At 40.2% G+C, this 27,493-nt stretch overlaps 1 protein-coding gene across 5 annotated transcripts in view; it reads left to right on the forward strand.

Annotated features, from left to right (window-relative positions):
• Positions 1–27,493, forward strand: part of LOC136427407 (fibrillin-2-like) — a 108,316-nt gene that overhangs the window by 25,238 nt on the left and 55,585 nt on the right. For 3 of the 5 annotated variants that reach the window (XM_066416232.1, XM_066416233.1, XM_066416236.1), the window contains exons 5-17: positions 2,709–2,831; positions 4,279–4,374; positions 7,935–8,132; positions 13,751–13,876; positions 17,918–18,043; positions 18,481–18,636; positions 19,241–19,306; positions 19,722–19,754; positions 20,520–20,713; positions 22,087–22,273; positions 22,797–22,925; positions 23,670–23,792; positions 26,429–26,554. In XM_066416232.1, the coding sequence (XP_066272329.1) occupies positions 2,709–2,831; positions 4,279–4,374; positions 7,935–8,132; positions 13,751–13,876; positions 17,918–18,043; positions 18,481–18,636; positions 19,241–19,306; positions 19,722–19,754; positions 20,520–20,713; positions 22,087–22,273; positions 22,797–22,925; positions 23,670–23,792; positions 26,429–26,554 (1,683 nt within the window). Of the gene's footprint in view, positions 1–2,028; positions 2,146–2,708; positions 2,832–4,278; positions 4,375–7,934; positions 8,133–13,750; positions 13,877–17,917; positions 18,044–18,480; positions 18,637–19,240; positions 19,307–19,721; positions 19,755–20,519; positions 20,714–22,086; positions 22,274–22,796; positions 22,926–23,669; positions 23,793–26,428; positions 26,555–27,493 lie in introns of all 5 variants that reach the window. The other 2 variants (XM_066416235.1, XM_066416237.1) reach the window with 1 other exon arrangement.

The raw sequence follows: 27,493 nt of genomic DNA on the forward strand, positions 1-27,493 counted from the left end.
TATACCTTTCTGCCTGTCCATCATCCGTTACCTGACCTCTTGACCTCTTGTGTGACCTTTGCTGGCAGTAATTTGTTCATGTCGAACTCCGGATCCTTGTTGGCCTACGTTTGTAAACTACCATCGTTTATAAAAGCTGTTTGGTTGTTTTCGCTCCGTTATAAGCCTCGCACTATCATGTCGCCGCTCCAGGACCTGCTAGTCAGAAAAGGCAGTCTATGCAAAATGCCGATGTTTAGTGGGTCTGGGCCCGTAAAACATTCACTGCATGTACCAGCCCCTGAGAGAAAATAACACCTGGGATCTCGCATGGTCGCCAACATCTGCGTTATCTCATCCTCGGGGTGAGGGTGGCTGACTTTACCAGTCACTATGCCGGTAACTCATCCAAGCCTGTAGTCCATGTCTCAATGTCTTCTGTTAGAAAATATCTAGTATCAATCAGATCGACCCAAGTCAGTGCAGACAGGCAATTTCGGGACCAAATTCCGACCAATAGAAGAAACGAAATGTTATTAACTCTCAGCCAATGAACGTTCTTGAATGCCTGACTGTGTAGAAGTAATACAGCAGAGTTTTTTTTTTTTCCAACACTTTTTTTCTAACACTTTAATGCATGGAAACTTGGCTCTCGACTATAGCAATAATGATGTTAAGGTATTATACAAATCAACTGGTTTAGAACGTCTTTCCGGTCCTTTTCTGGGATGGACCAGACGTATTTTTCTGCCAAGTCTCGCGGTAGGCTTAAATCACAGAAATGCCTTAATAGGTGAATAGTAAGGCCACAATTACAAGTACAACGCAGCAGGTTAGCAAGGAACCAACTGGCAATTGGCAACTCAGTGAGAAAGAAATGATGCTAATAGCCTTCTTTATCAGTGCGTCCACTGCACCAGGGTTGTCTCCATCTGACATTTCCATCAGACTCCTGCTGATGTCGATATCACGTACAGTTTGGCTGATGGATGACCTCCGTAATGGCCAATTTGTTGGATCAACTGGACTTGTTGATCTTCGTCAGCTGACGGACCGTTCTGGTTAAAGCTGGTACGACCCAGCTGTGCCCAGTACAGGGGAATTCAGGCCCTGTACATCACCGTGTACGTCCAACAGTTTAGCTTTACTGTCCTTGAATTCTGCATGGAAAATCTGTCGGATGAGTTAATCATTGGTCAGATTACGTAGCTGTACTTATGTGGCAATCATCGCCCTCATCCTACCGGACTATTACGGACAAGAGCCGACTGAAGAAAAGAAAGCAGACCGCTATAAATCTGTAGCAGCCTGGTTCAGATGGCGGTGAGCTGTCAGAAAAATGCACAAACACAACACCATGAGATGTCATAGAAGACTGTGTTTTATCAAGAGTCTTGTGTTTACATCGAGAGGTAAACGGAGCATTGATCTGAAAGAAGACTACTATAGCTTGTATGTTTCCGACGGATATCACTCAAATTGTTTCAGATGGCTCCTATACGAATGCCACCTGTGGCCAGAATGGAGTAGTAACAACGACAAACAAGAAAACAAAACAAAAAATCAATGAGATGTTTGTAGGTAACTACTTAACAAATATCATTGCTGTAACATGTTAACATGTCCAGCACCTAATTTGCACCGATATCAACATGTTTGTTTTTTTTCTATAGAAAACGGTGATCTTAATGCTTTCCTTTATGCATGGTCTAATCCGCCTGCAAATTACTGCCATTATAGCATTGATGATGTTATGTTTGCATTGATATTGTTTTATTTCGTGTGTGAATATGTGTATGCACAGTCCTTGTAAATGTACGTCCACAATGTGATACTGTAATTTAATGGCAAGCAAGCTTTGCTACATGTAAATTGACTACATTCCAAAGCCAGCATACACAAAGCTAGCCTGGATGCCAGACCCACAAACTCTAAAATATCTATCGTATGGCTACACTAGATATTTTAGAGTTTGGGGGTCTGGCATCCAGGGTAACACAAAGCATGATTATCTAAAATTGTAAAATATGTCACTTTTACTGATTTCAGTTGAAGCAGGTTGGAGTATCACCTCTGTTTGTACATTGCGGTGTTTAAATGGTGCCACATGTTTTGGAAACCGGTGCAGATGTCCATCTGGCTATACCGGAGCTCACTGTGGACAACGTAAGTTGTCGGACCTTTCTCGAGTGACATCACAGCTCGAGGGAGGTCACACACACTTACTTGTATTACAGAGGAGGGCAGTGGTCGGTCTATAATTCAGGGCTCGAAATTCATTTTTTGGGAAGATGTGCAGTTTGGGTGATAAGATTAAGTAAAAAAACTAATTACAAACGTTATAATTAAATTCTCTCTAAAACTTGAATCTGAAATTCTATAGCGAACTTGAATTTTTAAATAAAGGTAATACAGCAAAGTTTTTTTCTAACACTTTTATGCCTGGACCCCCCCCCCCCCCCCTGGAATATGCGGCACACTAGTGCAAAAAAACCCGCTAAGGTCCACAACTCAATGCAAATATCTAGGTGAACCGGTGCCCCCACAGTAAAAAAAAGTGCACCCAGTATTTCGAGCCCTGGTAATTATACTCCAGACAGTAGTTCTGAGTGGAAAGCAACCTGTGCCGCGGGAGAAGAGATCTTGTGGACAGTGTAAGTTGTCACAAGTCACTCACATTCCAGATTCCTACCGTTAGAAAGATGTTCGTGCGCTTCCTTCCAATGCAGGTGGTTCAGGTATTGGTGGTGTTGGTATAAGCTTTTGTACCAGAAGATGCTTTAACGGAGGGACATGTGGCGGGTCGCAGTGTAGCTGTCCGGGAGGTTTCGTCGGGCCCCACTGTGGACAGCGTAAGTAGGACAACGTTATGTGGACAGAGCATGAAGTAACGTTAACGTGCGTTAGAATAATCTGGACAACGTAAGTAGAGCACTCAATATGGATAGCATCGGTTAAACATCGTCGGCAGTATAAGTAGATTCCATACAACGTGAACAGCATAACCTGCCACAGATACCACTTATGACTCCCATTGAACGTTAAAGGCAACCAAAGCAACATAAGGGCCCAAAATATGGAAATAAAAATAACAGATGGCGACGATTTTCCGTGCGTTCTCACATGACAACGGCGTCGCATTTGTGCATGATGGACGTCGCTATACATTGTGATAGTGTTGTTTCAACTAATCATATATAGAAATGACAAAATAAATTGACTTTCAAAATCCAATTTTCCGGCCCTAATATTGCTTGGGTTGCCTTAAACAGTCGCACACAGTGTCTCCCACTGATATGCATACGTGCGGACGGTACGTCTGTTTCCAGCCGGTGAAGTTAACGTTAACTGGAACATGGTAAGCCAACTTTGCTGGCAGTTTTAGATGACTGCAGACTGTGGGAGGTCATGACACTATCATCAGTTGAATAACGCCTTCTTGGCACGAATAAGGCAAGTATGCAAAAATAGTCTTGCAGTTAAAACTGCGCAAGAAGACCATGCAGGGGACCAATAAAATCTGGTCTACGTGGACAGGTGGTCACATTTCTTAGTGCTTGTGTCAATGGAAAAATAAAGTATATCTAAGGGACCACCAAAAAGTGACACATTGGTCAGGAGGTCCTTATTTAGAGGTGGGTGGTCACTTGTACAGGTTTGACTATTTTGATTTCTTCTATTATCAATTCTTAAATTAATTTCTTCAATGATTATCAATACTTTTATTCAGTAGCTGATGACTACACAGTTTTGTGAAGTCTTCACTTAGACCTGTTCCTCCATGTTTGGACCAGGCAAAGACATCGCTAAGAATCCCAGCTTGAGTAAATTACTCATGTCTGCATCCAGTTCTCCCTAATTACATGTAATCACATCCTCTTAATGATCCTAACTTTACTGTCTGCTTTCCAGGGGACCAAATAAGCTGCCAGAAGGTCAAATTGGATACATTTTTGCTGTTGTTGAAATATATTGTCTGAAACATTTTAGCTGTCACAGTGTTGCTATGAAAAACAATCTTCAGTACTTGTACCTCAGATGATAGACAATTTGTGTGTAATAATTGCATTTCTAGGTGGGGGGAGGCTTATTTACCACCTGGCTATCGTTTTCAAATTGTTGAAAGGTTTTTAGACTTTTTTGCGTGACAGACATGTACTTACTGTTTCCCTTGTTAAGAGCATAGTTAGAATTGATGAATGATTATTCACTACCTGGCTACTGTTTTGTTGAAAGGTTTTGAGGCTCTTTTTGCGTGACAGACATGAGCTTACTGTTTCCTTTTCTTCCTCACACCAGCTGTGTGTTCGGAAGGGTGCCTGAATGGTGGGCGGTGTGTGGGACCAAACAGGTGTGCCTGTGTCTACGGATTTTCTGGGCCAAGATGTGAGAAAGGTGGGTGGAATGTCTTTACTTACCAATTTTTTCCAGGCTTCAGATAATGCTGAGTCGCATTTTTGGAAAATTGGGGGACAGAACTTCCGATGGTTGAAAGAAACTACATTAAATGTTATGTTCTCAAATGCAGGACACATGGGACACCTTTATTAGATTAAGTATGGCTTGGCCAATACACAGCAATTGCAACAGCTGTGATAGGGATATTAAAGGTCATGTAAATTTCCAGTAGAAAAATTGCATATTTTTTATTGAACCAGATGCAGTTAGAATTTTACACAGCAATTTTGACTGCACTCTTTTCAGGTTGAATATAACAGCATGTAATGTTACTTTTTCACATTTTTAAAGATAAGACAACACAGACTTCACTTTGAAGTGTTTTAGTTTGGCACATGTACAAAATGTACCGCTGTTTTTTGGAGAGTAAATGGCCATGAAATGAGGACAGAAAGAGGCCAGTCATCTATGGGCAGTAAGCTTTCAGTAACAAAGGTCAATGGAAATGTCACACATAAAGATGACAGTGATCATCTCTTTCCCATTGAGGGCACATGGTAACGTTTAATTGAATTGTAGCCTTGGCTTTGGATTTAATCACATCCTCTTTATCCAGTCTTTACCATCATACCTTCGCCGAGAAGGTTATGCAGAGGGTAGCGTTTGTATGTGTGTGTGTGTGTGTGTGTGTGTGTTTGTAAAGAAGCAGAATAGCTGGAGAAGGTCTGGATGGATTGCCTTGATATTTGGTAGGTAGGTAGATCTTGACCTGAAAATGATTAGATTTTGGGTACCCTAGCGGCTTATCACGGTACTGCAGCGGAACTTCCTGTTTGGATATTTCGTGTTCTGGACATGCTATGGAACTGATTTTTGAGTGGTAGATAGCTCTTTGGACAGAGAGTAAGTAGGTTTGGGCCCCTTGGTGGCTTTTTTGGAACTGCAGGAGCAGGTTTTGCTTCAGACTTTGAACGGGAATAACTCAAGAAGGACATGATGAATGGCCATGATTATTGGTAAGTAGATAGCTTGAGTGATGATGTACATGATTAGATACTTATTATGCAAATCAGTAGCTAATTTGCATAATTAATGAGGAAAATTAATACAGCCGCCAACTTCCATGATAGGACTCTCAAACATGTGACACATGTAACTGAGGAAGAGAGAAATATTAATAGATATTAACTATGCAAATCAAGACCTCATTTGCATAATTAATGAGAAAATACTATTACTCAAGATGGGCTTGATGGCTGTTCATGATTCTTGGTATGTAGATAGCTTACGTGATACTTTGTATGATTGGAGGATTATTAAATCAAATTCTAATTTGCATGATTAATTAGGAGATTCTAAAAAACTTGCTGTAATCCATGATATGACTATTAGTATATGTGACATTTGTAACTGAGAAAGAGAGGAATGTTGATAGATAGAAAATATGCAATTGAAGACCTAATTTGCATAATTAATGAGACACAACTATTATACAATACTGGTAAATGACAGCAATTTCATACGTGTGGCATTTGGAAGTTATGTGAATGTCAACATCGTTGAATCAAATTATGCTAATAAAGACCTAATTTGCATAATTGATGATAAATGTGAGCATAACCTTCTTTGCTAAGCTCATACTTTGGACAACCTCTGTTATTTGGGTGGAGAAGACAATCAACTGGTATGATTTATGATTGATGAGAAACACTCTTAGTATGTCAGTCATAAAGGTTAAAATCATTTGGCAAAGGTATGAGGTCGTGGAACTCTAGTTCTGTTATCATTTTGTGTGCCAGTGCACTCTGAAACCTTTGTTCATTGAGTTTTCACCTTTCAGTTTTTTTTTCACAACAGAGGAATGCTTGAAAACAGTTTCTCAATACTATTGCACTCCTTGTGCAAGGATGAAAACAGTGAGTGATTGTTCCTGCAGGAAACTGACACCACTCAGAGGAAAAGTACCATTTCCCTGTAGCTGACTGACATGGTCCACTATTTGTGTGATCTGTGACTCCAGGCCTTGCTTATTGGAGGAGAGAAGCTTACAGTGTCAAACTGGCTCAGTTTCCGGTATCAGAAGAAAGCATAGCTGTACCAACAGTTTGTCTAGTTAAGACTGCTAGACTTATCTGTCTCTTGGTACCATCATTCACTGTCAGAAGCTAGTCTTAAGAAGGGCAATGTACCTCTTGAAGAAAGCTGGGAAATGCTATTTTGGCTTAGTAAGTACATCCTGGTGTGCACAGTCTTTGCCATGAAGGTTTTAGCATCCTTGACAGGGATTTCTTAAGGTACCGTTGAAGGGTGGCTGAGGAGTTTTGGGATGTTATTGAAAAAAAAAAAACCTTTTTTAAGCTTTATAAACCTTCCTCAACCTTAATTTTTTTTCAGGTAGTACCTTATAGTAAGGTGATAATTTATGCAAATTAGTATGATGTCATGATTATGTCATCAAGATGTATAAGGCCACGCCCATTTTTAGAGAAAAGGCTCTCCTTGGCTTGTACTTAGATATTTAACAATATAACTTAGCAGGAATGTACAAGATAGTAATAACATCAAGATTTGTGCATGTCAACGAGTATATTTTGAAATGACGATTTTTGGCGATTTTTGTTGTTATCAAGGTTAACGTTGAGGAAGGTTTATAAAGCTTAAGAAAGGGTTTTTTCAATAACATCCCAAAACTCCTCAGCCACCCTTCAACGGTACATTAAGCATACTCTCAGGACTATTAATGGACATGCCAGGTCTAGTTGAACTGTGCAAGGACAGCCAGGTAAGAATGTTTTCAACAGGAAGCCTGTAAACCAATCTGTACCATACAAATTTACTCCTCCAGTTTTGGCAGATAAGAACTTAGTAAATGGCTTGTGTGTGTTGATGCTTTGACAGCTCTTGACTCTGCACAGGTGTTCAGTTTAGGTTAAGTTTTATATTATAGATAGATACTATTTTACAGGTAGTTATAAATGAGATGAGCTTCTATTGTTACTTCATCTGTATACAGTGAAACCTGGTTGAGCAGCCACCTCTGACCTGTCACAGGCAACCACCTTCAGTCACAAGCCACATTAAAACAGTCCTGTTCATTTTTATACCCTGTCCTGGGCAACCAACACATTTTCCTCAGTCCCTTGAGTGGTTGCTGGATCCAGGTTTGACTGTTTTTATTTTCAATTCATCAATTGTCAGCAAACACTAAGTCACACATTGTGCAGAGTCAACAAAATTGACAAACACAAAAGGTCCACTACAGCGCCAAAGGAACACAGCAGAATACCCATCTTCAAACTTGACCTTCGTCTCCCCAACAGAAACTTACCTACCAAAAATCACCAACATCCGACCTTGTCTTCGAGATTTATACTGCCAACACCATCACTCCACAAATCCTGACCAAAAATGTACCCTTCTGCCTCACAGCAATGGTGAAAAGCATCAAAATTTGCGATAAGCACAAAGTACATGACCAAGTGCATGAGACAATGGAGTCTACTGATTTTTAATGAGCCTGGGAACAAGACTTATCATCTCCTTTTGTGCTTTCCCAGACTACAGGACTGGACCATGCTTCACCAAAGTGGAAAACCAGATGTGTCAAGGACAACTCTCTGGTGTGGTGTGTACCAAGACCCTGTGCTGTGCCACCATTGGCCGGGCCTGGGGACATCCCTGCGAGCAGTGCCCTGCACAGCCTCAGCCCTGCCGCAGAGGCTTCCTCATGCACCAGAAGTCTGGGGACTGTGTAGGTCAGTGATGGTTTAAGCAAATTACTGTAAATGCATTTAAGTTTGCAGGGTTTTTATTTCGCGCTAAGGCGAAAATGGAGTGTTTGCAGTGGTTTTAAGTTTGCGGCAGCGCTATAGTCACATACTACAGTTAAACTACAGTATTGGACAAAAATGTTTGCGGTGGTTTTTAGTTCACGGTGAAAGGTCGCTGCGAAAACCGCAAACATAAAACCACCGCAAATATTTCTGCATTTACAGTATATCTAATAGATGTGTTATGTAAACACAGTAAAAACCTTGAGTAGTTAATTTTACCTTGAATTCATATAACGTTATACTTAAGGTTGTCGTCAACAAAATGGAATTCCAACTTTAAGTTACAATGATCCATGAATTAACATTAGAGATGTCAAAGTTTATACACATTTGATATGCAATCGCAACCAATTGGCCAAGCTAAAAGATGTACTTCTAGAACCAAGGATAAGACTGCAGCTATATTGTCCTGCCAATACCCATGCCATACAACGATGCTGTGCTATGGTTGATGTTCAAAAGTTAAAACTGAAGAATTTTTTCATAATTTTTGATAACCATAATTTATCATATTTACTCGGTTACTGCCTGTTACGAAGTTCTTCAAGGCCTTGAAATCCTTTAAATTTACATTTTTGGGTCACATATGTAGGCTTGTTGTACCCAGGCCCCTAGTGAGGTCCAAGGGCAGAGGGGCATGTCAGAGGTCCCCCCACCCTTTCCTCCTAGAGCTTGTGTTTTCAGCACCTGTTGGTCACAGTACAAGTGTTAATTGTCCAGGCTGCAAGACAAGTGTGATGTTTTTTCCTTCATGGAGAAGGGACACATGTGTAGTCTCTCAGCAAAGTATGACTTAAAGTTGGTGAAAATATTTGCTTATGGTGACTTTAACCATTCTTCAGTACTAAAGCTAGTAGCCATCTACTAGAGGAAATTTGTCATACATTGTAAGTTGGCACCAAGGGTTGCAGGACACAGTTATCTGACAGCTGGTCAATCTCTTAATCTTACTTTTCAACAGAAAGCTTGTTTTTCGTATTTGACCCGGAAAAAAGAGGACACATTTCCGTTTTATAATGACCTTGCCAAAAGCAGATATAACGTAACTGATCTGCTTCTCTGCTGTTTGTTACCTTGTCCAGTAAATAACAGTTGTTAGCAAAGCAGAGCTCATTCTCTTACCTTATGTGAAATATTGACACCGTTTCCAATATTCATTTCTTATTTTGAAGGACACTCCACAGTCTGAATGCCAAGGTCAGGATAGGAGGAGTGTCTGACTTTAATTGCACACAACATTGCGTTGTTGATAGGCTGGCAGAGTGTGTCAGAAAAGACCTTTGTTTTAGAGGCTGTTCTAAATTAAGTACTGGACAAAGTCTTTGTCATGGACTAAAGATAGGAACAAAATTTGTGGACCATACAGGGGCAATGTCATACTCATAGGTTCATCATGTGTACATGCCCCACTCAAATGTTTTTAGTTCAATCCGATGTATCAGCTTAACCCACAAACCACCGTAGCTTTTTTACGACTAATCTTACCGTACGGGGTCAAAACTGACCCCACAATGTTTTCTACAAATACAGCTTTATTGGTGACTATTTTTGTGGTTTGTATATATGTATAGTTTAAGCAATCTATAAGGGACAGTTTGACATGCTTAGGTGTGAATAATTTCTGCTTATCAACATAATTTATGCAAAAATAGGGAACATCGTCTTTTGCAACTTACGCTATTCAGACAAGCGGGCTCTATTGAGGCCTGCGCTTACACTTGATGTCATATAGCATCTGAATGTATTATGCTAGAACAACCAAACTTGGTCACCTTTGCTAAATTTCGTTGGCAACAATTTGAAATTAATGAAATAACTAATCAATGCTTTCATGTTGCTATGGCAACCGGTTTCTGAGAGCCATATTTGGAAAAAGTCGCTAATTTTGGATTTTACAATGTAATTCTAGAGCTGTCTTTTTAAACTGCACTTATTTTCTTATATCAATACCAACCAATGTAATTCACTATCGCTTTTATGATTTAATATTCATAATTTATGCATATTTGATTACGTCATCGGTCAAAATCTAAAATGGCAGACGATATAATTAGATAAGCTTTAACCGGCTATTTCAACCTCAAATTTCATCGTTGCCATGTTTATTCAAACAGAAACAATCTTGATATAACGTTTTGGTCCATTTTTTTATTGTGTCATTAGGTTATATGATGAAAAAATGCATTTAAAATAATTCAAGATGGCGGAACCAAGATGACGGAATTCGCTAGTGTAACCTGATATGAATATGATTTTTATGACATCATTTTGACGTTGTTCCTGTTGCCATGTACAAATAACGTATTTGGATATATTTTGATTTATCATACATAATTTCTATTCAAGTTATATGAAAATACCCAATTTGTTGGTTTTCGTCGATAAAATCACATAAATGACGTCATAATACATCGCAACGTCATTAATCTTTACGTTCATTTAAAAAAATGTTGTTTTCACGTTTCTAAAAAACTATATTTTGTAACTATGATCATAATAACCCTTATCATACATGTTACTAGATTACAAGTATCAAACAAGAGGGAATATGAGTGCAGATTTTGCTGGGGTCAGTTTTGACCCCACCGGACCATGCGTAAACTTTCTAGGATAACTTTATCAACAATGAGCCAATCTCGGTAAAAATTTGTGAGAAGCTATAAGACATATAACGTTATACAAACAAACTCATAGAAGGAATTTTGTTTTCGACTCGAAATGTCAAAATGGCACATGTTGATATACGCCTGGGGTCAGTTTTGACCCCATACGGTGGTTTGAGGGTTAATTACAATGTATGGTGCAACAATTTTATCTTTTCATTTAAAGGAAACCCAAGCAATATTTTGAAATTGTATCAATCTAGTCATTTCTATACAATCATGATTACAACATTATCACAATGTATAGAGAAGTCCATGATGCAAAAATATGACGTTGTTGTGATGTCAGAACTCACTGAAAGTCGTCGCTGGGGTTTTTGTAGGCTCGCGAAACTAAGGGGTTCATCGTACGGCACGTTTTTCCGCGGTCTTAAAATGCTCCAAGTTTGAAGTTACTACACAAATGTGCTAAACAGTGTTAGTAAATGTCACTACCATAAAGATTTCACTATTATTATATTTCCAATTTTGGGGCACAAATATTGCTTTAAAATTGCTTGCCTTTAATAACATTATTTCATTATTACAGTAATGTAAAAGTGGGTAACAAAACTTGCCTGACTGTGAACTGTCAGTCATAAAACCATCAGATACATTAAAAATGTGCTTTACCAGGTTTACTGTGCACTTGTAACTCTTTGATAAAGATACCAACAAAATTAAGCTCCTGTAAGAAACATGTAAAACAAGTGTGTTCTATTGTTGCGACCTTGATGACCGCAGCAGGCCTTTTCCTGTGACCTTATAAAGGCGGAATCAAGAGGCATTAGAGTCTAATTGAAGTTGATATCACAGTTGTGGATCGCTCTGTCTATTTTGGGAAACCTGTCTGATTTTTAATCAGGGTTCTTGATTTAGGGTAAACTTTGGCCTTAAGCCAGGTCTTCCTCATCTGCAAACAATCATCGTGTTGTTTTCTCATCTATCTGTTCAATTACTAGAATCAATTACAACAAAAAAGTTCATGGTCAAAGGTAACGTTATGTTGCTTGTCTGCAGAAAAAGAAACAATAAATAAGTAAATGAAAATGACAAACATTTTACTTGCATTGAGAATCAAATATAATGCTAGCTACCAAAAGGGAAAGCAACTGAAACTTAAATTTAGTATTCTAGTTACTCTAATCTTACATGTTAATTACGTGATAATGGAGTTTTGTAGGACTGGACAAGAAATAAAAACTGAGTCTTTTTGATTGTGGATTGTATCAGTGCAATGTCTCCACTAACTTATAGAGACACAGACAGGTAAAACCACTTAAGAAGTCCAACTGTTTGTTGAACTTTGCTCTTAGGGCATACCAAAGGTCTGATGCAGGTCTAATGGCGGGAACACCCTTAGTTTGCCCCTGCACGTAGGGACAAGCTTTTAGAGTAATTTATAGCACAGATATCCACCAACAAAGCTCCTATCCATCTGACAGTTCCTACAAACTGGTACGTCATTACGTACCTCTCACCCCAATTCTAATCATTTCTTGAAATTACAATCCACGATATTTGTTGGTTTGAAATATTTCTTCAGTGAAACATCAATCTTTACAATAATCTTTACAAGCTTGATCTTTTTTTGATATTTCAGACATTGTGATAAAAGGAGAGTAGACCCAAGTTGATTTGTTTGTGACCTTGTCAAAGATTGCCCGGTGACACTGCTCAGTGTTCCCCACTAAGATCCACTTTTCTTCCTGACAGAGGAGACATTGTTTGTCATCTGGGAGTAATTCACTGGGAGTCTTACCTTGAACCCATGGTTAAAGACTCACAATGTCTCCCTCTACCGTACAATGGGCAGTCTGTGCTTGGAAAGGCCTTGGAATCAGAATCCCTAACGTTGTTTGGTCAACCTTGAAAGAAACCCGCACCAAGTACTGCAAGTCCCATTCGTTGGAGCCTCTGTTAAAGTTCCGATAAGGTCACAAAACATGAAAGGGGGAAAGGCTTGCTTTGTAGCATACAAAAGTGGAGAGTTGATAAAGTAAACACACAGGCTCTGTTTTGTGTTGGTAGAGAGTAATTGTCACAACATACTAATGGCTTGTGCACAAACACAAGAATTGTTGCATGTACTTAGGATCTGAAGTGACACTATAGAGTAGTACCCGATTGGCCTTTTCAAGCCTTCAGAAGTTTCTCAAAGTTGATATAAGGAAGGGGTTGTAATTTGCGTATTGGAACATAAGCAATATCTTAATGGCACATATTCTATGATACCCTAAATATATTAATTAGAGAGGGGGCGTAATGTTAGTGGTTTATTGGTAAAAAAAAATTGATAACAGCACAAGGCTGAATTGTGGTTTTAACAATAGGTAAAAAGCCATATTTCAAAAATTAACTGACACATTAAAAGCATTAACTTAAGGTGACATGACATTGATTAATTTAAACCTAATTCTTTAAAGCATGTGAATATTAAATGAAAATGCTGTGACATTAGCAACTGACATTCATTTAACTGCACATATTGTTGCATACCTCTTTTCCACAACTTCACATACAATGTAGAAGGGTAGTATACTGTTCTTAAACCAGGATAATGATGTTAACGATGATGATGATACACTGTGCTCAGTAAAGACTAAATCATCCCACAGCTGCCATCAGTCTGTCAGTGCCTCTGTAACATTATCTTATTCCTTGCAAGCATCGTCCAAAACCATTAAAAGCTATATTTGAATCATAACACAGCTCAACATAACTCTACGCTACTTTGTTCACGTTGCATGACTCCATTACACGATATTAACTCAAGAAAAAAGGACCTTGTTATTCTGCCATCTTTGTGAACATCCATGATATAATAAAGCACAGAGACTTTAATGTTGTGTCTTCAATCATCCTAGTCTAATTGTTTTGGTTTCCGTTTCCTTCCAGACATCGATGAGTGCCAGGCCATACCCAACCTGTGTCAGGGAGGCCTGTGTATCAACAATCCCGGCTCCTTTGTTTGTCAGTGTGGGGAGGGATACCGGAGGGACCCCCAGGATGGGAAGTGTGTGGGTGAGTTCTCCTGAGTTTCCTACATGTTATTACCTCCGTGAAACATATAGGTATTGTTTTTGGTGTGTCTAGTATGTATGTGTCTAAATGTGTATCTGTGTGTGTGTGTGTGTGTGTGTGTGTGTGTGTGTGTGTGTGTGTGCGTGCGTGCGCGCATGTGTGTCTGTCTGTGTGCATGTGTGTGTGGGGGTGTATACTTACATGTATGGTCAGCATAACTTCTAGAAGGTCTAGATGGATTGTAATGATATTTGGTTTATGGGTAGGTTTGGGGAAGATCAAGGTCAATGTCAATTATCAACCTCCTATCAGCTTTCCTTGCTTCATTTGTGTATCACCATCCTTTGTTTCCAAGCTATTTAGGACAAAATTCAGTAAGCCTAAAGGTTTAAGTGTTGTTCACCTTTGCCAGTGTATCATGATTAGCTGCACATCAGTAAGCAGCAATGGAGACATTTTTCAACTTCAACATGTCTGAATTCTTTGGATTATAGTTTGTCTTAATCAGTAACCCAAGTAAAGAATGCCCTGCTCTCAAACACCTGGACTTTTGCCAGAAAAGTATATATTAATCCCTTTGTCAGCAGGGATTAATAATAGGGGGGTGGAATCAAAGCAGCATTGTGTCATGAAATGGTTTCAAGAATTTGGGTCTATCTTCTCAATCAGAATCATTTTTAAAGGTAACTTTTCTAAGCAATAAACTAAGCAAAGGTAGTTATACCAGCTATATAGATAACAGATATAGATTTACTATGTCCTATGTATACTGACGTTTTCGAAAATTATTTTAAATGCTCAGGCAGGTTCCTTCCATGCACGCTTTGTCTGGTACATAACTTGTGTATTTTTCAAGATAGGAACATTTGGAATTATTCCTTTCCTGATCAAAGGCTGTACTGCAAACTTTGTACACACTCTTAATGATTTTTCTTGCTAATTATTTCCTGTGCACGGACTGCTGTTAGGGTAGTCACTTCCCCCAGCTCAAACAAACTTGATATTGTAAACCTCAGGAATGTGGAATGTTGACCTTTCAGTCCCCTAACATGACTGAGGTATTTCAGACAAGGATGTCAAACATTGGTTTTACCCCCTGGTCTCCCCCTTGATGGATATGGTATTGATACACTGATTAGCTTGTGAGTATGTCCTTGTGGCCTGCTTGGCCACTTGAACATCAGTTTTGTCTGGAGGGTTTGACAATTAACAAAAGTATCAAATGGATAGGGTGCAAATCATACATTCAACTATTTTCTAGAGAGGGGGCAGGATATGTGGTTTGCAGGTGCTCTTGATAACCACTATGTTCTGGACTATTGCAAATTTAGATGATAAACAGCTACAATGCCTGAACTGAGCCATGGAAAATCATATTTCTCTTCATGATATTTTGCATTATCAAGGGTGATATCTAATAGAAGAAGCATACAATAATGTTTGAAATTATGCTTTTATTTCTCTATCATCCAACATCTGATGTTGTAATGATAACTTCATTACATCTCAGGCACAAAGATTGTATTTAGTGCCACAACAATCACTTTGAAACTGATCATACCTTAAAGGCATCCAGAGCATTTTATGAGGCTTGAAACTTGAATAAAAAACTCAAATTTCTAGTCATTCAAGTTTCAATAACACAATACCATTATACATCGACATAAAGGAGCAAAGATACATGATGAGAACTGATAGAAAATCCAAAGCCCTAATAGACTGATCCTGACTGTTCATCACAATTAGCGGTTCGACCAATGAGAGAGTGACTGCATGTCCGTCAAATATTTGAACCTTTATGTTTTAATTTTGCATTTCTACGTTTTGACAGAGGTGGGTGGGGCTATGATATCGGTCTATTAACACTAGGCGCGTGAAACTAAAAGATCACCATGTAGCTTATTTTTGTGTCGCTTTTGAGCTCTTTTGATAGGAAATTCGCACGCAAATGTGGTTAACAGTGGCATTAAATGTCAATTTCATAAAAATTACAGCAACTAGAATAATTTCAGTTTTCAAGCCTCATAAAATGCTCTGGGTGCCTTTTTACGGTCCCCCGAAAGTACGAAATGGAACGAAATGGAACGAAATGGAACGAAAGGGAACGAAATGGAACGAAATGGAACGAAATGGAACGAAATGGAACGAAATGGAACGAAATGGAACGAACTAAAACATATGAAACATTATGAAATGAAATACTAGTAAATATAAGGAACGTTGTAACATTCACAGTAGACGGGAACAGGAAGCAAATATATAATATAACGTGTTCTATCTCTTGAATCTGTTTGATAATAGTAAATACAACGTTTTTGCCGCGTTTGTGTGGCTAGATTCTTCCCTGAAAATAGGAGCGCCGCGTGGAAAGAGCTCGGCCGCTCTTCCTTGATTTTACCAACTATCTGCATATGACCTGCTGCAAATAGCAGGGAAAACAAGCAAACGGAACTGAGTATCGAAGTAAGGACTAGATCATACAGAAGTTGGTGGTAACATTGCATCTCATAATTCACCAAGAGGGCATGAGGCAAGCGTAATTTCATTATTTATACAGCGTGTTTGCGTGTTGTGTGAACTGTGAAATACATGTCCTGCTCGTTCACACACACCCCCTTTGTTTTGTCGTCAACAAGGAAGCAGAAAGGTCTCCAGAGGTAGTTCTCAGTCCACGTCCGTGCTTGAATGGAGTGTGAAATGTCACATTGGTGACGCAGCGCAGAGCCGCATTTGCATATCATTAACGGAGGGGTCCATTCTCCTACAGCTGACCAGCCGAACAATGGGTTGTATAAAAATCGTTGTGGCAGAGATATGCATATGCTACGTACTAGTTACGGACTAAAACCGTATGTAAATAAAACTTGGAAGTCGGAGTTTGATTCAACCTGACGGTAGCACGCCGGCCCACGTGCACAGTTCCGATGCGCTGGCAACATTGGCGGTTCATCCGCATGCGGGGCTCCATTTGCAACACGCAAACACGCTGTATAAATAATAAAATTACGCTTGTCTCATGCCCTCTTGGTGAATTATGAGATGCAATGTTACCACCGACTTCTGTTTAATCTAGTCCTTACTTCGATACTCAGTTCCGTTTGCTGGTTCTCCCTGCTATTTGCAGCAGTTCATTTGCAGATCGTTGGTAAACACAAAAGAAAGAGCGGTGGATCTCTTTGCACGCGGCGCTCCCATTTTCAGGGAAGAATCAAGCCACACAAACGCGGCAAAAACATTGTATTTACTATCATCAAACAGATTCAAGAGATAGAACACGTTATATTATACTTTATGTCATGCCTGGGCCTGATACGGGTGTTCCGGACCGTGTGATAACTATCCGGATCACATAGGGTTCGGGAGGGTTATCACACAGGCTTCCATAGAATATTTCGAACGCATTTCGAACGCGTCGGTTGCGCGGCCGTCGGAAATTCGAATACCGGATTCGAAGATTGGAATCAATGTTGCTACAGTTTCTTGTTCGAGGACACACACAACTCCCTCAACTTCTGGCGCATTCCGCATTGAAATGTGTGTTTTCTCGGGTGGGTATGGCCAAGGTATGACATAAATAAAATACAACACGTTGTATTCCGCATCACCCTCGGTCCCAGCCCTCCCGCGGGTCGGATCGCCCTCCGGCCTACGGCCGTCGGGCGATCCGACCCGCGGTCGGGCTGGAACCTCGGGTGATACGGAATACCCCGTGTTGTATTCTATATGTATATTTGCTTCCTGTTCCCGTCTACTGTGAATGTTACAACGTTCCTTATATTTCGCTATCTACTGGTATTTCATTTCATAATGTTACATATGTTTTATTTCGTTCCATTTCGTTCCATTTCGTTCCATTTCGTTCCATTTCGTTCCATTTCGTTCCATTTCGTTCCATTTCGTTCCATTTCGTTCCATTTCGTTCCATTTCGTTCCATTTCGTACTTTCGGGGGACCCCCTTTTTAAAGCTCAAAATGCATTGGTCAGATACCACAGTAGACATGCCAAAATGATTAAAGTATCATCATTACTTAATTTTTCAGATGTCAATGAGTGTGACACCATCCCAAACTTATGTGCAGGAGGAGAGTGCACCAACACAAAGGGAGGCTACATGTGCACATGTCCAAATGGGTTTGTCATAAATGCTGATGGTACTAAATGTATAGGTAAGCATTTTTCCAATCCCACTCACATTATAGTAGTCCTGATTTCTTCGTTTCATGTCACGTTACGGGACTTTTGGTTTTAATGTTACTCCTAACTCCTACTCCTTGCCCTTGTAAGGTTTTAGCAAACATTGCAGTGACAAACTTTGGGTGGGGGGGAGTTGTGTTGTGTTTTACATGTAGTAGACTTTGCTCTGTATCCCTTGAATAACAGGCATCAGTCATTTGACCCAACTCCCCTCGTCAAATGCTAACCTGGTATCTAATTAGTTCCTATTATAGCAATTTATGGAGAGGAGACCTACCAGGCTAGTCAAATGCCCAATCATGAAAAATCCTACAGTAACTGAATAAGGAAACACAAATTTACAAGAAAATTTGATAGTATATTTATCAGTATATTATACGTTTACATCTACCAACAACTTTACCTTCAGATCAACGTCAGGACGTTTGCTACCGAGAGTTCACCACGCCAGGAAGGTGTGCCAATGCTATACCTGTCCGCACCACCTACCGAGACTGTTGCTGTGAGCAACGTGGGAGAGGCTGGGGATCCCAAACATGTCAGCTCTGTCCAGAGGCTGCAGACGGTACATGTTGATAAGCTGAAAGGAGTCCTTAAGCCGGCGTCACAATTCATGCGAGCGCAGGCCGACTTTGTAGATCGCTCGAAGCTCGCCGAATTTCAAAATCGCCGAGCGTCGACCGTATTTTCCAATGAAAATCTCGGGCGACGTCCGTCGAACACTAAAAACTAAAAATCCTGCATGAGATGGTACCATCTCTTGGACATGGACGAAGTCAGTATCAACTAACCTGGTCAAAGGCCAATATTTGGATCAACTTTTATTTCTAAAAATCGCCCGAAGCCCGCGTAATCGACAGGACGTCGGCCATACTTTGGCCGAAAATGCACGTTTGAAGCTCGCCAACACGTCGACCGAGCTGAATTTCTTATTTGTGACGAGGGCTTTAACTCCAGAGGGGGGGTGTTATTTTCCAATAGATGATATAGGAGGTAAAAAATGCATACTATTCACAGTATACGATAAAGGAACCCACTATAGTCTCGTGCGCATAAAAAAGCATTCAATATTCTTCTAAAATTCCAATGTGACCCTCTAGTTAAATCAAACAACCTCAGCCTATGGCTGAATACAATGTCTCATAAAATATTTTATATCTCATCTGCAGACGATTATCCTCAACTTTGCTTTACTGGTGGACCTGTTGTTGGACCTTTTCCCGGGGGTCCTGGTGGTAAGTGTTAATGTCCCCTGCCTGTAAAACTTAGCAATACATTTTCTGTCGTCTTAAGTATTTTACTGTTGTCTTTAGTATATCACAGATACCTACTAGATTCATGTACATGTACATGTGTATCTGAACACCTATAGCTCTACCCTCTTTCTTATTGATTGAGTTATTCATTTGATTGATTGGTTGATTGATTGGTTGTAATGCATTTGAATAATCATGTAACAGAAAGGATTATGGCCTGATTTTCTGAGTCTACTCCAAGTTGCTGAGTCAAATTGGAGCTGCTGATTTGACCCAAATTCGACTCAAAAACCTGTGTGTAAATCGGACCAATGTCTAATGATAAGACTGTAGGTAGATAAGAAGTGACTGCTTGTGAAGGTTCTGACATTTTTATGTTTAACAATTTAAACAGGACAGTTTCCCGGACCAGGCCCTGGCTTCCCAGGTACTCATCTTTTACATCATTCTGTAGCTCATTTAGCTTTCATAATCTACGTAATTACTATATTCCAATATTGTGGTTGTCAATACCAAACACCTTTTCTCCAGTAATGAAAATAGATAAGGACAAATGTGGAAGTGTATCTGAGTAGATGGACAGGTGAAAATACTGGTCAGATTGATTTTGACAGTTCCTACACGTGAAGTGCATCAAAATTATTCAATGGAAGCCAGGTGTGGTACAAGTAGAAGCTTGTGGGATACCATAAAATACCGACCAGTCCGGAACCCCGTTATCACGGTATACCGTAAACTTCCTATTTACATACGCACCCCTCCTAACGTACGCACCCCTGATTTGGGGACAATTGCGGGCCTGACTCAGTGAGTTGAAACGTTCAGGAGAAAAACCCTCCTAACGTATGCACCCCCTCTCCAGCATTTCGGTGGATAGTTAGAGGTTGACATGATTATCCTTCTGATGATGTTTGCCGACTTAAAGGGTTACTGAGAAAATGTTTCTGGATAGAAAATGTATTATTTATTCTTTATTACTGATTGATTGTGTGGTAGCATTCCACACTTCATTTGCATGAAGATGTACCGTACTCTCAAGCTGATATGCGATTTTTACGAGGAAGAACCCCTCCTAACGTAAGCACCCCGACTTTGGCGTCGGCCTGGAGCACCTGCTTGCGACTTGAAAAGTTTAAAAAGTGTGTACGTAAACAGGGATTTTACGGTAACAAAAAATGTAACTGCAATCCAGACGGGGGTGAGTTTCCGGGACCAGGGTGGCCCGGTGGACCCGGAGGACCAGGAGGACCAGGAGGACCAGGAGGACCAGGAGGACCAGGAGGACCAGTCATCCCAGGAGGAAACTTACTTCCAGGGACCCCTGGCGGTCCCCAGTTTCCTGATGGCCCTGATGGGACCGGAACCAGACCCATCCCTGGAGGACAAGTATGTAGCATTCTGGTCTCCTACCCCAATTAGGTCGTACCATTGGTTTACATGTTATATTGCGCAACTTTTTAATATGGCCGAAAAGAAACAGTTTTTGTGGAGATATTTTGCTTTCTACTGTGAGCACACTTCTTCGTGAGGCACTGAAAAAAATGTCACAAAAATCTGACCCGGCAAACGATATTTATGGAATTCATAACTGCACTGTCCACTATGTTCGCAAGGCCTGGCCGCATCACTCAGAACGAAAAAGCTGTACACGTCCGACAATCACTCGGATGCTGAAACTTTCCTACCTAATCCTGGCAGTAATACACAAGCTTTCATCCCAAATCCTTTATATATCAGGTGGGGTCGATTAAAGACAATTTATCATCCACATGAACACACCCTGTTGGGGCCTATTCATATTTTTAGACCGCGGATTCTTTGAGACTGTACACTCGATGTAATACAGGTACGAGACCTTACTCTCTCTCTATATTCAATCTAACGTCTCTTATTCCCCATCACATGGGGGTTGAACGTGCTTGCATATGGATGGTGGACTCCTCATCAAGTCTTTTTTTTGTAGCAAGAGTTTTTATGGCTGGATGCCCTTCCTAACGCCAGCCCAAACCCTACTGTAGGGCTTAGGACATTGTTTGCCAAAAAAGCACAACATTTCTGTGTGGATGTAGCTCAGTTGGTCGCATGTTTTACACAATCGCGTGCATTGTTGTGTCGCTTTTCCCTGAACTTGAGCTCACTCGTAGATGTGGGGAGAGGGGCACAAGTACGAACGGACTGTTTTAGTTTGTTCCATTTCTTTCCATTTCATTCCATTTCGCACTTTCTGATGACCAAAGTTTCGCGGTGGGGTTTAACTGGAGAGTTCACCGCAAAACCCCCAAACATAAAACCACCGCGAACATTTCTTCATTTACAGTATAGCAAAGAGGACTCATATTCTACTGACATTGCTGTAGATATGAGGTAATTTCTGCAGGAATTCCTGCAGGAAAGATTTTTTCCGGCAGGAATTTACCTTCGTCCTGCAGGGACTCCTGTAGGGATGCCTGCAGGAAAAATATCTTCCTGCAGAAATTCCTGCAGGACAAATTCTTCCTGCAGGGACTCCTGCAAATTCTGCAGGAATTCCTGCAGGAAGAAATTTTCAAAATGAATATTCATGAAAGTTATCGTTATCAGCCATAACTGTACATCATGCTTGTCAATTATATGTAGACACTTTTCACTTAAATGCTTTCATATTGAAAATATTAGCACTTGTCAAAATGGGGAAAGTGGAATTCCAAACTTAAACTGGACAGTAGTAAAATACAAATTTCTGAAGACATCAAACTAGCTCTACAACCACTCTCTCCCAGATCCCAGGTGGACCTGGTGGACCCGGTGGAACATTCCCAGGTGGGACAGGTCCTTTTGAGGAGAACTTCTGCCAGCAGTACAACAACCTGTGCCTCCATGGCAGGTGTGTGGACACCGACGGCTCCTACACCTGCGCCTGTGATGACGGCTACAGACTGGACGATGCTGTCAGCCCAGCTTGTGTGGGTGAGTTGATATCCAGTACTGTAAATACCTTTTAAGTTTGTGGTGATTTCATTTGGCAGTTTGGAGAAATAATATTGGAGCATTTACGTTGGTTTTTAGTTTGCGGTCGTGTAGTTATGACAATGGGCAGTAATCGAAACACTGGTTTTAAGTCAACAGTGAAGCGGTCATCATGATAACTGCAAACATAAAACCACCTCAAAAATTTCAAGAATTACAGCATGTCTTAATGAGATTTCACCCAGGACATTTTCGTGTCTCATACCAGCAATCAGTATGGCTATTATGTACTATTTTCATCCATCCTATTGCACCGTTTTTATAGAAGCAGAATCTTAAGGTTTTAGAACCTGATGCTAGGGTATTGATTCGGGGAGCTAATCCTTTAACCGTCTCAAAGTATCAGAACAAGGCACATTTGACGTTTTGTTACATATATACATTATGCAATGTTGGTTCATTATAATTGTTACCCCTAAAATCACTGAGACTCGATCTGAATCTCGATCTACCTTTGCTGTAGATATGGACGAGTGTGAAGAACAGAAAGGCTCCATCTGTGCAAATGGTCGCTGTGTCAACTCTCAGGGCAGCTTCCTCTGCATGTGTAACTCTGGCTACAGTCTGACTTCTGCTGGCACCTCATGTACAGGTAACTACCGTTCATTCCTTCCTTTGTCGTACCTAGTGGCACATACGGCAGCAAATCTTGCTGTTTCGGTAGCAGGGTATATTTTTACAGGGAGGGGTTGCTAGCCCATCCTCTTTAACATGCTTGAGGCGCCGTCTTGAGCACAGGACTCGCATTTTACGTCCCTTCTGAAAGACAGGTGCAGTCCCAACCAAGATGCCCTGACCCAGGATTGAATGCCAGGTGTCTCCCAGTTAGCAACTAGGTAATTGGAACCAGGAGTTCAACTGTTGAGCTGTATGGATATCCCTATACAGGCAACCATCCAGCAAGCCTAAAATGTTTGATTCCTCAATACAGCTAGGATCAAGAATAACTTGATGATCCTTTTTGTTTGTTTGTTTGTTTGTTTTGTGATAACAAATATGGCATCAAATCTATGTCACATATATTTGTTGCATGGGAATTTAGTTTGTTAAATTGATAGATCATAGAGAAAAGATTGTGCAGTGCAATTGATACATAATGTCGCTAGGTCAACATAGTTTCCTTAGGAATGCAACCTTATTTTTTTCTTCAGAGCCGTATGGAGATGAAGACAGCAGACAGGTTGTCGAAACGTCTGTAGTGAAGAAAAATAAGGAATTCCTGAGAAAATTGATAGATGTTGAATTGATTTACCTTTTACCTGATGAGAATATTTACAGATGCTGGTGCTAGGTACAAATGTATGACATCACTTTTATGCTTTTCTTTGTGCTTCAGATATCAATGAGTGTACTCGCAACAACATGTGTGCCCACGGCTCATGCACCAACACTCTCGGCTCGTACCAGTGCACCTGTGACAAGGGGTGGAAACCAGCTCCCAACCAACTGTCTTGCCTTGGTGAGTCTGATACTTTCCTCAGTCAGGTGGAATCTAATGCTTTTCTCAACCCATTGTAAAGATTATTACTTCTCATTTTCATCTCCATGTTAGACATTGGCTGTCTTGAATTGGTAAACCTTGAATATGCTGCAACAGTTTGGGATCCATACACAAAGAAGGATATAGATAAACTGGAGAGGGTGCAGAACCAAGCTGCCAGATTCTGCACGAACAACTATAAAAGGGGCGCTAGTGTAACAAAAATGAAAGCAGATCTGCAATGGATGTCACTTGAGGACAGGAGAACAATGTCCAGACTTTGCATGATGTACAAAATGACTAATAAACTTGTGGACGTACCGACTGATAAGTATCTAATGTCAGCTCAGAAGAGGACCAGAAATAGTCATGCTTTTAAGTACCAGAGTTATCAGCCAAGGATTGATGTGTTCAAAAATTCGTATTTCCCGAGAACCATAGTAGAATGGAACTCGTTGTCATCAAGTACTGTAGGAGCTTCCTCACTAAGTAGCTTTAAAGAACGGTTGCAGTCAGATATGCAAAGACTAGGTGTAACAGACCGTTCGGTGTAATATGACCAGCTGCTGCCGCGCCGCGTGCCTGCGAAGCTGGTGTGTTACGCCTAATGGCGGTTATACCGGCTATATAGATACAGATACAGATACAGATACAGATCCAACCAACCCTGGTTATCAAATGTTGAGGAAAATCAAATGTGTGTCACAAGGAAAAGCAAAATCTGTTGTGTGATAACACGCTCCAAAGACTCAAAGAAAAGATATGAAATGAATGAATAAATAAGTAAAGAAGTTTTATAAAACAGGACATTGGCTATAGGCTTCTGCTGCCAGGCTTCTGAAGACAATGGGGACAAACATCATTTTCTCGTCACAAGGAGAGTTAATCTCCTGAGTTTTCTGTCTTTAGTCTAGATTCAGACAGCAGTACTGATTGAACAGTGTTATTCCCTCCCTGTGTTGAGGGTCACTGGTAGCTGTACTGTGTGTCTGGCAACTTGTCATTGTGGTTAGAGGTGAAAGAGTTCCTTTTCTGCCTGTAGCTTGTTGGAGACTTAACTGCCAAGAAATGTAGCAAGGTGTCGCTTCCAATAAATAAACAGGAGATAGGGTAGCAAAAGATTTAGAACCCCTCCATGGCAGCTGAGGCACGTTATAGGCGCAACAGGACCTGGGATCAGGCTTTGACATAACCCTTTTCCTTGAGGCTTTCAATGGAGGTGATAGTTGTTCAGTAGAGACAGAAGGCAGATGGTCTTGCCAACTTTGCCTGTGCTTATGTGTAATTTACAGTTGAAGATTGAATAACCTTGTCAACCCAATAGTTTCAGTATTTCATCAGGATTAAACTTAATGCACTGATGTCAGAGACAATGCTTATTTCAGGAAAGCAAAAATATTTGTAGATTTCCTAAAATTGACTAACAACAAATCTGCAAACAGATAGAGGAGCAATAATCAAAATATCTGGTTGAAAATATCCAAAAGCCAGTAGATGAGTGGTGGTATGTTTACACTATGTTTCTTGGCCTCGGTGATAAAATAACTACAATGGCACTGGCAGTAAATTCCATTATCCTAGACAAGATTTAATTCAATCAATCAATCAACCAATCAATCAATCAATCAATCAACCAATCAACCGTAGGCATCAGGGCAGATGCATGGCGGCTACAGACATCTCCCTCCAGGATGTTCTATTTTCGGCCAGAGCTCTCCAGTCAGTTCTGTGGACTCCTAAGATTTACTGGAATGTCCAAATACTGTTTGACCTGAAACCTGTCATAGGAAATAAACTAAACCGCTGCACAAGAATTGTGGTGTAGGTCGAACCATTTACAGGCAAACCTCTGTTATATCAGTTAGGATAAGATATCCAAAGTATGCACCATCAAAGAGCCAAGATTCATGTATGAGAAGACAGAAAATATGTGAGACTCCAGGCAGGTTAAAGATCCGGGATCAAGGGAAGAATTCCACAAAGGGTGTGGCTTCTGTGAGGTTAAAAGTTCTTCTGCAGGGTTGCATAAACAATCTGCCTCTGGGAGACATCAGTCTTTGACAGGATGCTTTCCAGACAATCCACCACTGTTCCATTCTTCCTTTGCTGTATCCACTTCCTGAAGGGGGGAAGATGACACTTTGACACCTGTTTGCCTGTTTTGAAGAAGTGTTTAGAATACTGTAATTCTGTGATTTGTTAACTGGAACTTAATTTTAGCTGATTTAACTGTCACTAGTCAACAGCTAAAATTTCATCATCACAAATATTTCATCAATGGTATTTGAGATAGTAATGTTTGTTCCCATCCTTAAAATTAAGTGCCTACTCCATTTCCCCCCAACCGCTATATTTTCCTGCCGTTATATTCAAGTGATTTACAGTAAACAGAATGATATTATCTGTTTTCATGTATGTCAGTTCCGATGGAACTACTGTTGGTTAATAAATATCTTCAATCATATCAAAAATCTTAGACTTTCGTTTCTCAAATTGCTTGATATTTTAGATTTCTCTACAACTTTTACAGTGATGTGCAGATTTCACGATGCAAAGGTTTGGGTCACAATTAAAATCTATTTTGAGATGATTGATGTAATGGGCCTTTCTTACAGATGTTGACGAGTGTTTTGAGAACGGCCGTGTATGTTCCAACGGTCGCTGCATCAACACGCAGGGAAGCTTCCGGTGTCTGTGCGACATGGGCTACAAGTTGGCTCCTGATGGTGCCTTCTGTATCGGTAAGGACACACTTCTCGCACACAACAGGATGTACAGGAATGAAACCAGTCCAGAGGAATGAAAGAGTGAATACTCACAGGGACATTTCAGTTTTCTCTATATGTATTTGTGCATAGACATCTTTGTAGAACTTTAAAGAGGTCAGTTACTAAAGAAAGAGTTTTCTCTGTGGAGATACTACACATAGCCCTTCTCAAGTAATAAATGAATTGAAATGGACAACTTAAGGGGTGGTTCAAAACAGTGAATGAGCTAGTCAAAACAAATGTTTTGACTTGTTATTGTTATTGATGGTCAAGAAATATTCTATTTTTCAGTTTTTTAGTTTTATTCTGTTCTGATCTAACAATGTAAGACTGTATACAATTTACAAGTCAAACTACAATACATCAACATATTTGAGCTGGAAGGCATCACCACTAAACAGTATTGTTCAACACAATGTCGCAGCCACTGGAAGTGCACAGCTTTCATAACACCCTTGTTTCAGTACCAAGGACAGGGTGTATTCTGTCTGATCTTTCATGTTTGATAGATGGTATTGTATAGTGAGTGTGAATTCCTACCCAATGCACTACTTATTTAGAAATGAGTGAATGAATGCATGAATTTTTGAATGAAAGAATGAATGAACGAACGAATGAAGGAAGGAAGAAAGGAAGCAACATACAAAGAAACAAATGAATTAAGACCTTTATTGTACATTCCCCCCCCCCATCTGATCTAAGTACAGTTTACATCAAAGTATCTACATCAAAGTGTTTACAAATATTTATTCCACCCTGTGCATATTCTGCTTTTAGTCGTTTATGTTTATCTCTGTACTCCCGATCTTTTGTTTATGCAATTAATGTAACGTATACGGTGTCTTATAAGCCCGCATGAGCTGGGCGCAAAGTGGCGCAAGACACGGTAATTAAGTTTTCATTCATTCATTC

The sequence above is a fragment of the Branchiostoma lanceolatum genome, chromosome 2 (genome assembly GCF_035083965.1).
Source record: "Branchiostoma lanceolatum isolate klBraLanc5 chromosome 2, klBraLanc5.hap2, whole genome shotgun sequence".
Lineage (NCBI taxonomy): Eukaryota > Metazoa > Chordata > Leptocardii > Amphioxiformes > Branchiostomatidae > Branchiostoma > Branchiostoma lanceolatum.